The sequence below is a fragment of the Chionomys nivalis genome, chromosome 3 (genome assembly GCF_950005125.1).
Source record: "Chionomys nivalis chromosome 3, mChiNiv1.1, whole genome shotgun sequence".
Lineage (NCBI taxonomy): Eukaryota > Metazoa > Chordata > Mammalia > Rodentia > Cricetidae > Chionomys > Chionomys nivalis.
Window position 1 is genome coordinate 119616691 of NC_080088.1, and position 11820 is coordinate 119628510.

At 56.2% G+C, this 11820-nt stretch overlaps 1 protein-coding gene across 2 annotated transcripts in view; it reads right to left on the minus strand.

Moving 5' to 3' along the window:
• The window catches only part of Dtx1 (deltex E3 ubiquitin ligase 1), a 30495-nt gene extending 18982 nt beyond the window's left edge, over positions 1–11513 (minus strand). For both annotated transcript variants that reach the window (XM_057764078.1, XM_057764079.1), the window contains exons 1-2: positions 11345–11513; positions 9856–10790 (exon numbers count right to left, since the gene is read on the minus strand). In XM_057764078.1, coding sequence (XP_057620061.1) covers positions 9856–10114 — 259 coding nt within the window. In that variant the 5' untranslated portion in view covers positions 10115–10790; positions 11345–11513. The remainder of the gene's footprint in view (positions 1–9855; positions 10791–11344) is intronic.
• Between the last annotated feature and the right edge of the window lie 307 nt (positions 11514–11820).

Genomic DNA, 11820 nt, shown 5'->3' on the forward strand with positions numbered 1-11820 from the left:
CCCTCCCTCTCTTCTTAGGTCACACAGACCTGTCCCTTTTCACATTTGAGGAAACCGGTCTAGCAAGGGGAGAAAGGGTGAGAGTTGAGGGCTGAGCAGAGCAGGGGAAGGGCAAGTTGCAGTATGACTTGCTTCCTAAGGCTTCCAACCTAGCTGAGAGGTACCCTAACGTAGAATTCCTCCACTCACGGGGATCTCACTACCTCCGTTTGCTTTCCTACCTGGATAGCACCCCCCCACACACACCTAGAGGCACAATGTTGGGGGGGGTGCATCTTCCCCAAGCCCTAGCTCTTTAGAACAGAGTGGCTTTGTGAATACAGGTAGCCCTTGTTGGCTCCTCTGACACGGAAAAGTCTCCAGCAGGGGCCTCAGTTAGGGGCACCAAGGCCTGGTGGGATGGAGGGCCCGTGGGAGACAGCCACGGACATCCTATCAAGTGGGGACCTCTGCCCGGGAGTGAGTTCTGAGTAGGCTGAGCAAGTTGAGCATCTCTGGATGCCAGGCTTGAGGAGCGATGAGGGATCTTCAACCATCCCAGAAACGAGTGGCACTCATTCTCTGTCCAGAACTTACACGTCCCCCACCCTGTCTTCAGCCACACTGTGAAATGGAGCTGGCTGCCCTGGGTTCAGCTGAGTTTGCACAGGTGCTGGGCAGTTCTGGGACACACACAAGATCACCTGCAGTTCCCTCGTTCAGTCGGCTCCAGCCCGGGGCCACCTGCCTTCTGCGGGCTGCTCCTTCACCTGTCCATTCACAAGTCCTTGTCACCACGGGAAAAACTGAGGCTCACAGGCTCCATAGCAAGTAAGAGACATGGCTGAGGCTGGAGCTAAATCCCAGGCTGGAGTATCACAGCTTCGCAACTCAAACTGGCCTCAGGGCTGGTGGGGCCACCTGCAGCAACGACAGTCTTCTGACATCATCTCCTCAGGGGCGTTCATTTGAAAAATGGGGAAACTTAGGCTCCTCAGGCATACATAGAAGTCCAGCCCGGCACTGATTGACTTCGGTAGAAACAGCCGGCTCTGGGTCAAGGGCCTCCCGCTCCACCCGCAATCAATGAACCTGCAGATTCTGTTTCCTTCCGATTGCTCCCCTGAGACTCCCACGCCTGGCTCTGGCCCGTTAGTGGTTTGGGCACGGGGCTGCCCAAGCTCCCTATGGGGGGTGGGGAGCTGCTGGCGGTGGGACAGGGAGGACTCCGGCCCCCAGATTTCCTCCACTCTGCTCGGCCTCTGAGGGCCCAAAGCTGCGGCAGTGTGTGGGGTCCTTGTGATCCTCACAACCCTGGGGCCTCCCTGACACCAATTCCCACTCCATGCCCCAGGATTCAGGTGCCCTGGCTTAGCAGCAGCCAATGGGAAGTGGAGGGGAAGGAAATCAAGGCCCTGAATCCTCCTCCCCTGGATCCCCCACGCTGTTCCTTCCAGCCTGTGAAATGGACACAGTACTTAATAATGGTATACTCGGGGGCTGCCACCTGCCAAATCCTGTCTAGAACGTTCTCCCGTCTTCCCAGTTTCCCTCCCTTCTGAGTTTAACTTTCTTGGTTCAACTAGGTCCTGGAATCGTCTCCACCATCTGAAAGGAGAATCAGGACCACACCCCCCCCCCCCCCCGGCTCCCTCCCACCTTGCATTCTCTATCACTATGTGACTATGTGACTATGCGTCACTATGTGACAGGGTGTCTGTGTCCCCTTCAGTCTGGCCATGCCCCTTACTCAGAAGGTTGGTCTGGTTTTCTCAGCCTCTTTCGAATCTCAGCACAGTCAGTAGCACAAAGTCAACCCTGTGGAAATGATAGACTGAATATGAGCAGATGAATGACGTAACGAATAAATGATGCAATGAATGAATGACGTGGTGTGTGGATACGGATGTTGCTAAGCGGGCCATTCCCACGGCCAGGCTGGAGGCTCTCACTGGAGAGAATGTGAGCTTCCTCTGCTCACCCACTGCTTAGGATGAGAAAAAAAAAAATCGTGAGCCACATTTAAAAACTGGGAGTGTAGGCAGGCATAGTGGCGCACGCCCTTAATCCCAGCACTCAGGAAGTGGAGGCAGGTGGATCTCTGTGAGTCTGAGGCCAGCCTGGTCTACAGAGCGAGTTCCAGGCCAACCAGGGCTACACAGACCCTGTCTCGAAAAACAAACAAACAATCCAACAACAACAAAATCAACCAACCAACCAAAACCAACTTGTGGGTAAAGGATGCATGCTAGCTCAGCTTTCCAGATCCTCAGATATCCAGAGATGTGGCTACAAGGTTCAGTTTCCTTAGTAACAGGTAGCCAGAGCTGGGTCAGGGCCACCCTGTGCAGACTTCAAGAGTTTTTTGTTAGTTTGGGTTTTTTGTTTTGCTTTGTTTTGTTTTTCCGTTTGATTTGGTTTCCCCCTGTTTGAGATTGGGTTTCACTACATAGTCTAGGCTGGTATCAAACTCAAAATCCTTCTGCCTTGCTGGGCGGTGGTGGTGCACACCTTTAATCCCAGTACTCAGGGTGGCAGAGGCAGGCAGGTTTCTGTGAGTTCAAGGCCAGCCTGGTCTACAGATCGAGTTCCAGGACAGGTTCCAAAGCTACACAGAGAAAGCCTGTCTTGAAAAGAAATCTGTCTGCCTTAGCCTCCAGATGTAATACTGGGTTCAGCACCTTCAAGAATCTACTGAGCACCTACTATCTGCCATGGACTGGTGAGCAAGGTAATCCTAAACATGCACTGTTATCTAGTTAGGCAACTGAATTTTCAGCTTCTGCACAGATGGGGAAACTGAGTTCTAGAGAGATAAACTTGTCTGAGATCACCTTGTTAGAGTTTGAACTCAGGTTAAGGGTTTGAGTGGGGCCAGGCCACTCACACTTTGAAGGGAACTATCCTTCATCTCTCTGCCTCCATGTGGTCACTGACCTGAGCTCTGATACCCTTTGTGGACCCCCACTAGAGCCCAGGAGAGAGGGACAGAGACTCACAGGGGCCGTGGTACTGTCACTGTGGAAGAGGTAGCCACTGGGTTGCAGGTGTGGGCAGGCTGTCTTGGCAGCCACTTCTGATGGCTGGGTCCTTTGTTCTGCAGTTCAGGGTGCCGGGCTACAGGGCTCCCTGCCAGGCTCCTTCGTGTACCCAGTCACTGAGTGCCACTGCTGTCTGGGCAGGTGGAGGTGGCAGCCTGGAGCAGCTCCAGAGAGACTGTGGGAGGAGCCCAGAGAGGCTCTGCCATGGAGGCAGGGCAAGAGCACAGCCACGTAGCATCTGGAGGAGGCCTAGCCCCGATCTGGCATTTGTGTAGGCTTCGGGTCAGCGATAGCCTCATGTCCTGGACTTCTATGGTGCTTGGCTTCCCATATTATCCTCACCCCACCAGAGCTGAAGTACTGAAAAGCTGAAGGCAGGATTTCTGTGTCTTCCCTGTTGATTGTGACATCCCTAACACCTGCACACAATAGACATTCATTAAATTCCTTTTTTTTTTTCGGACACAGGGTCTCACATAGCCGAGGCTGACCTCAAACTCTCTATGAAGCTGAGGATAACCTTGAATTTCCGATGCTCTGCCTCTGCTTCTGCCTCCCTAGTGTTGGGATTACAGCTGTATCCCTCCATGCCTAGCTCCTGCAGGGTTGGGAATCTCATACAGGGCCTTGCGCATGCCAGGTAACGTCACTAACTGGGCCTCACCACCACTCCCGTGGAATGAGTGAAGGCTGGACTGTCTGGCTGTATCACAGATGAGGAAGCTGAGCGTTGGGGGTTGGAGGGGCCTTGGCCGACGTCACAGCTTCTCGCTGTGCCCAGTGAGCTTCTGGACCAGACCTGGGAGTCCTGTCCTCACACAGGGCCTCCCAAGGCCGTCTGTGTTAGGGTTGGGGTCCTGTGCCCTTGGTTGAGTGGGCTCAAGGTTGTGAGTATCTAGGGAGCAAGGCTGTCCTAAGGACTGGCCAGTGCTGGGTGTGACATTGTCGTTAGTGGCCAGGTGGAGGCAGGCGCATAGGTGTATGGGCATGTGGGGAGGCCCCTGGGGTCCCCGAATGAAGAGGGGTGCCCCCAAACTCCCACTCTCCCCTCTTCTCCTCTCTGTGAGAGCCCCACCCTCCCTCCAACTCCTCATCCTCCTCCATCAGGTCCTTCTTCCTCCATCCCAGCCACGCCCCTTCTCTATCACCTTCTCTTCGCTCCCCTCCATCAGACCAGCTCCACCACTGTCGCTTTCAGTGCCTCCTCAGAGCCCACAGCTACCAGAGGGGAAGGAAACAAGGCAGGGGACACCGTGACCCAGGACCCTCCCTACACACTCAGGATCCTCATAAGCATCCAAAGGATCACACAGCAGGCCTGAGGGTGCAGGCTTTGTCCTGGACAGGAGTTCCCATCTCCCAGCTTCAGTGTCTGTGCTGTTGCTAAGGGGAGTCCTACTCCCTGCACAGAAGCCTGCCAGCCTTGGCTCACCTGTGCCAGCCTCCCAGGACCTGAGATTAATGATTCTGGTGCTGCACACTGGCTCTGGGTCCCTCGGGGCCTGGCCACTAAAGGGCAGCAGCTGGCAGCCATGTGTGCCAGGTCTTAAGGGCCCCGAGGGACCACCTTTCCTGTCTCCTGTTTGTCATTGCCTCCCTCTGTCCCCAGGTCCGAGTGGGGGGCTGCTTGCTGCTCCTTGGACCCTCACCCATGTCTGTGCACCCCCCTAGGAGCCCACATCGCCCTCCTGAAACATCAGAATGTACCTAGGTCGTTTCCTACCTAAGTGCCCATACGAAGGACGTACAAGAGTGTTCTCCAGGCTTCTCATGAAACTGTCCCAGGGAAGGATTACTCCCATTTTACACTGCAGGAAATGGAGGCCCAGAGAGGTTAAGTGGCTTGCCCACTATCACACAGCCAGCCGATGGGTTTTTATAAGCCTTTCTGCTGGCCTCAGTGTCAGAAGTGGGCTCACAAGTCATTTCCATGATGTGCTGGGATGGATTGATTTTGTCTTTCTCTCTGAGACCCCACGACCCAGCCCAAGACGGGGGTGGGGGGAGCAGCAACAATGGCCGTCCAATAGAATAGCAACAGAGTTGGGCAATCAGGAGGCTTGTGGGCCTGACAAACAGGAGTACAGAGAGGTACCATGGCCTGTGACAGGGACAGGGACGCGGGCTACCATGTGGATGGCTTAGCCAGACCTGATAGGAACCTCCTACTCCTCCTTGCTCTGGCATCAAGCCCAGCCCTAGATCTGATAGGAAAAGGCCCCACAGGTATGGGAGTCAGGGACTCAGGCCCTAGAGGCTCCATGGTAACTCAGGAAGTCCCTGCTTTAGTTCAAACCCTGACAACAAGCCCAACAGAGCTCTCAGGGGACAGAGAGAAGGAACAGCCAGCCCTCACCTTCATCCCTGAGACTTGACGTATGAGCCTAGTTTTGGTTTGAGAGCAAAAAGCTGTGTGACCTTGGGCAGGTCACTCACCTTCTCTGGGGCTTTGTCGTTCCATCTGGACTCTAAGTGTTGGCGGTGCTTTCCACAGCAACAGAGCAACAGCTGCCCTTCCTCTCTGGGTGACCTCACTCGTCCCTCTACCCCTGAGGGCAGGATGCAGGGTGAGGGAGTCCTGGCTGCCCAGGGAAGAGCTATAGCCCACCCCACTCCCAGTGCCTGCCTCAAATCTAGCATCCTGAGACACTTGAGGCATGACTTCCCGGGGAGCCTCTGACATGGCGTCTGTTTCAGCTGTCCCTTTACAGAATGGACAGGGAGGAAGATGGGAGACGCCTGTCACATAGGAGCCCTCTATCCCTGCCGGCTACAGAGATCATGGAGTCCACTATCCACAGGGACCAGATCACCCATTCTAGCTGTGTGGAGTGGGTCTGGGGTGGGGGGAGGCCCTGGGGCTGCTAATCTGTGTGATCCTGGGCAGGTGACTCACCTTCTCTGGGCTTCCGTCTTCCTAGCTGGAGTTTAAATCTTGTAGGCCTCAGACAAGTTGTGTGAGGGGGTGGAAGCCATTCCTAAGCCTTCACCCCACATCCTGGTGGCTCCTTGGCCTCCATGAGCTCACTTGGACAAGCCTCTCAAGGTCTGACTGTCGATTTGCAATCACCTAGGCTTATCTGCGTGGGAGAGCTACAGATAAAAGGGTTAAGCTTTGGGAGTCCAGCCGGGCCTAGAGGTGCTGGGCCATCATCCCCACTGACTCAGGAGACTGAGAAGCGAGGCCACAAGTTCAAGGCCAGGTGGGTAAAGCTGTCTCAAAATGAGCACTAAAGAGGGCTGTCAATGTAGCTTAGTGTGTGTGAGGTCTGGGTTCAAATCCCAGCATAGAAAAGCAAAACAAAGTCACCCACATGGAAGTACGAGGGAGACACTAGAAGGGTGTAGCTGTTAGGAATCTAATATCTGTTAGGGATCTAATATCTCACAACCAGGGGATGCACTCTCTGCCTCCATTTGGGAGGCTGTAGCCTGGAGGGTTTCAAAGGGAACCTCCCCTTTCCCTCCTCCCCTCCCCCCTCCCATGGGTAGGACTGTAAGCATCTGGGCAGCTGAATAAACAGTCCCCATGTGACAGGTCTGTCCTCTCCACTTGTCCCCAAGCCTGACATCTGGCCCCCTTCCCTTCTCTTCTCTTCCTTTCCCTTCCCTTCTCTTCCCTTCCCTTCCCTTCCCTTCCCTTCCTTCCTCTTCCGCTGGCTGCCAAGCAGAGCAGGCAGACAGACAGGACACGCGCCCGTGTGCCGCCGGCGACTGATGAGCAGGCTGTGGCTGTGTGTGTGTGTTTGCACCGAACATGAGCTCTGTCTGGCACATCCCGAGGCGTGCCTACATCATGCTGGCTGTTCTGGGGTGTCAGTCCCTGTCACACCCCATGGGCAGGATTAGAAGATGCTTTGGCAGGGTTGGGGTTGGGGTGAGCCGCAGCTGGGGGCCGACGCACCCACCCCCTGCTCCCGCACATATTAAGAATGGCGAGTAGTTTTTACATTTTCAAACAGTTGTAAAAATATAGATAATACTTTATGAGCCGTGAAAATGGCACAAAATTCAAATGTCGGTGGTGGCCACAAGTGTTTATCTCAGTCCAGTCACAGTTGTCATTTGCATATGCCTCATTTGCATATGCCCTATTTGCATATGTCCCAGGCAAGCTCATGCTCCAGTGTGGCAGGGTGTGGGACCCCACGAGGTTAAAAAGTCTACCAGCTCCTTCATCAGGGCAAAACCAGACTCACATTTCCCCACCTGAGGACAGATCAGCTTCCAGAAACCTCCAGGGACTTTGATACCAAGCAAATCTAGGCGGGAGTCATGTGCATTTTGGTGCAAGTATGCAAGTTTCGGGTTTTATGGCTTTACACTGTTTTGTTCTGCTTTTGAGACAGGCCTCATCTTTCCCAGGCTAGCCCTGGAGCTCGCTGTGTAGCCAAGGACGGACCTTTAACTTCTGGTCCTCCTGCTCTCACCTCTGTATGCTGGGATGACCGGCTGTACCGCCACGTTGCCTATGCCTGCTCTATCAACTGAGCAAAGTTCTCAGCCCTTGGCATTTGGATTTACCACCCCCTCTCCCATAGTGAGCCTGGGGTGCAGGTTCACAGTGGGGAAGGAGTTAATCTGTGCAGCAGGCTCGTTCTCTCTGCCCTGCTGGTGACATGTTGTGGAAACTGAGACCTGGGGAGGTGAGCCTCCCCCCCAGCCAGGTCCCCCAGTTGGTCAGAGAAGAAGAGAGACCTGTGCACATCTTGATTCTTTCCTGGAACTGGAACAGTGAGGGCCAGAGGTCTTTCCTAAGTAGCTCAACTGGGTCTGTCTGTCTGTCTGTGGGGAGGCAGCCCACCCTAAGTTCCCCAGGTATCCTAGTCCCTGCCCCCCAGTTCCCAGACCCTTCTCCTTGCTGGGGGTCTTGGCAGGCACCCAGAAGCCTAGTCCTGTTTCCAGCTCACAGGCCAGGTATCGCTTGAAGAAAGAGTTTGGGTGGAAGTTGGAGACCAGACCACACAGAAAGGTGCTGTGGAGAGTAAGGGAATGGATTCAGCCTGGGTTTGGGGACTTAGGAGCTGAAGTGGGGGTGATCAGACTTGAAGGAAGCCCCAGGGGAGGGCCACAGGCAAAGATACAAATTTGGGGGACCCAGGGGAGCCTGTTTCTGCTTCTCAGGACCCCCAACCTCCAAGTTAAGTCCTGGAAAATCTCTATAGCCAACACTGTGAGGTTACCGAAAGTTAAGCCAAGGAGCAGACGCCTTTTCTTCACAGATCTCACCCCATCCTCCTTTTCTCCTGAGAAGGAGCCTAGGATAAACGTCCAATTCTCAGGGTCAAATCCAAAGTCCTTCTCATCATCCAGGCCTACACCTGCACATCTGGAGCCAGTTTCTCTGCCTCCCAAACTCATTCCTTCTCACCCCAGCCGTCCTTTTTCTGGGAGCACCACGTCTTCCCAAGTACCCACATAACTCTGTCTCACAGGCTCCTACCTCCTGCTTGCTCCTGGACCACATAGGGATGGTTACTAGTGAGGGTCGTTTCTACACAGCAGTGTAGACCACAGTAGGAGGTCAATAAACATCTTTATGAGAGGCAGGACCATAGCCCATGCCTGAAGCTATGGAGACAGATATAAGGAAATGTCACATTGATGGGGTGCTGGAGATGCGTCCCCTGGGTGTCTGGATTTCTGCTGGTGTCACTCAGCCCTAGAACCACTGGACCCACACCATACCCTGCCTGGTCTTTCTCTTGAGTGTGAAGTGTGGCCACACGCTGATGTATTTTTAACGAACGTGAGTTGAAATAGTTACAGGTGGTTAGTGGCCTCCAGTCTGGGCAGGGAGCTGAAGGGAAGAGGAAGATTCTGTTGTCCCCAAGCTAGTTGCCTGCAGCAGTCACCTGGGGAAGTACTGAGGCCTCCCAAGCCCCCCATCACTGCCTCTCGAGGTCAAGTTCCCACAAGGCAAGGCCTCACTGCTCTGTGGCTGTCTTGTGTGTCTCAGAGGCCTCCCAGTGATGTGGCAGAAACTCTCCATAGAGGTGACAAATCCCCGGAAGAGGAGAGAGGGCCTGCGAGTGAGGCCATCTTTAACGTCACTGTTACTATTGTACTACAAATATGGCCACCAAGACCACCGTCAGCAGCCACCACCCACACTGTGGGGCTGCCAAGATGGCCAGCAACATCCCCCCTCCACACACACACTCCTGCATCACAGGCCAATCCTAACATTGCTCCCAGCAGGACCAACGTCCCTTCATCACCAAGCCTCCATTGTGTTCTCCTCCATCACGACCACACCCCCACCGTGGACACTACTACCCCCAGACGTCACCTGGACCACCCCCCCACCCCCCACCCCCGCACCTGCAGCCAGTTTACCATGCCGGTCCTGGACTCCCAGTTATATGGATTTTAATCCCAGCTCTGAATACATTTCATTCAGCTTCTGGGAGACTCAGTTTCTTTGCCTGTAAAATGGCTCCACTATGAATCAGAAAGACTTTCTGTCTGGGATTGGTGGTGAGAAACCAAACAACCCCTGAGTTTGATAAAGGGGTGTGTTTAAGCACTGAGAGGCTCAATGCTGGGAGAGGGGGGACTCACTTTAAAAAAATCTTTTCTGTCGCTCTGAGAGACAGAGATCTACCCACTTTGCAAGCGAAGAAACTGAGGTTCTCTTTCCCCCAAACTAATACGAGGTGGGGATGGAACCAAAGTGTTAACCTGGACCCAGTCACTTTCTCCCTTTTCCCAGTTGAGGGAGAAGGGGTAAAAGCATAATTGTCAGACAGGATCTTCAGACCCTCAGGCCCCCTTTCAGGCATGCTGGGAGGAGGATTGTTACATCCCCGCACCTCCTGTGAGTTCTACTCACCTGTATCTTGCCGGAACTGATGCATGGATTGTAGGTCGATGATGTAGGGCACCAGCTGGGCGTCCACCTGGCCCAGGACCACGGAGCCCCGGGCATCCTCCTTAAGAACATTCTCGATGTGGTGGCACACGGTGGCCGTGTAGGGTCGCCAGCGGCTGTGTTCATTGAGCCACTCCCACACCACCACCCGGGCCACGTTCTGCGGCGGGAAGCCCAGCCCGTTCACCGGCACCATCACACCTTGGCCTGGCCGTGACATGGCCGCTGCCGCCTGCGGGGCCAGGTCCCACTGTTGCTGGCCCAGCTCCTCCTGGGCCTGGGAGCACCGGGGAAGCGTCGTCCTCTCTCTCCAGGTCGGGCGGCGAGGAGTGTGGCCTCTTTTCTAGTTGGGCTCCTCTCCAAGGCCTAGAGGCCTGGGTTAGGGGGATGGGTGGCCATCCAGACGCAGCAGCAAGGACCCCTTCCCGCAGAGCGCAGCTGTTGCACACAGGGCTGCGCTCAAGGCAATGTCTGTCCTAGGTGGGGGATGTGCTCTTAGTTCCTGGGTCCCCTCGGTGCAGGTGCGGGAGTGAGACGCTTGCCCCCTCTAGGTCCGGCCTTTCCCCGCTTTTCTCTGGTTGCTTCTGTCCGCCACGCAGGGCCTTGTCACCCAGGAGGCTTTGGCCCCGGCCTGCTGCTCCCTGCGCGCTCAGCTCTGCGTCCCAGACCCCGTGCCTCGCTCCTGGGTGACTTGGTTCCGCCCCTCCCGACGGCTCCACTGTAGGGGCTCCCTTCACCCCTGCACCTCTGTCCCCTCTCCTGGACGGCCCCGAGTGGTAGCAGATCTCTCAGGGAAGGGGGCGGAACGCAGGGATCGCTGCTCTGAAGCTGAGGCTGGCGGACCCCCGGGAGGGGCGGGGGCCGTGGGCACGCCCCACCCCACTGGTGTTCGCGACCTGCAGGGGCGACAAGAAGGGGAGAGGGCCCTTTAAGAAAAGAGCAGCCCCCTCCCCCTCCCGGGAGCGGCGGTGGAGAACAATGGGGTGCCGGTGGGGGTGCGGCAGGGGGGCTCGGGGGTCCACGCCCTGCGGTCCTTTGGGTGCCTGGAGAAGAGCAGGGACGGGACCCTAGACTGTTACCCGCAGTGACCCGTGCTCGGCTGGAGCGCGTCCCCCGCCTCGAGCGACGCGCTACCGGGGCTGCGGTGTGGGATGCGGGGACGCGGGATGTGGGGATACAGGATGCTGGGTTGCATGATGCGGGGACGCAAGATGTGGGGATGTAGGATGCGGGATGCGGAATGAAGGATGAGGGATGTAGGGATTCGAGTTCAAGATGAGGGATGTCGAGACGAATGGAGGGTGCCCGGTGCAGCCCGACCCTCAGGGTCTCCTCAGGGGTCGCGTCCCCAGAGTCAGAAGAGCTGCAGGTCGCTCTGTCCCCTCCCGGAGGCATCTACCCGCGGACCCGCCTGAACCAGGGATGTGGGGTCCCTGCGCTGCTCGCTCACCGTGATCTCCCCGCGCTGGCTCCTTCCCCGCCAACTCCCGGGAGGGAGGAAGGGAGGGAGGGAGGAGACCGTTTGGCCTCCACCCCAGCCCGGACCTCGCCTGGCGAGGGCAGACCGACAGACCGACAGAAGGATGCAGCAGCCCTGGCTCGCAGACGCGTCGGACGCGTCGCCGGGATCCCGCGGGTGGAGGCGGCCTCGGGGCGGGGCGGGTGGAGGAAGGGGAGGAAACCGACCCGCCCAGCCGCTGTGACACGGGAGTCACTGAGTCCCCGGCTGGGCCCGACTCGAGGCATCGGATCGAGGCAGGGAGAAGGAACCGGGTGTGTGTTGAGGGGTCGGTCCCGGTCCCAATCTATCATCTTTGCTTTTAGCAGCTAGACCGAGCCTGGTACATAATAGGCGCTGAATACATGTTTGAATGAATGAATCTGATTTGGAGACAGTCTAAGGCCTTCTGGGGTGGATAGAGAACG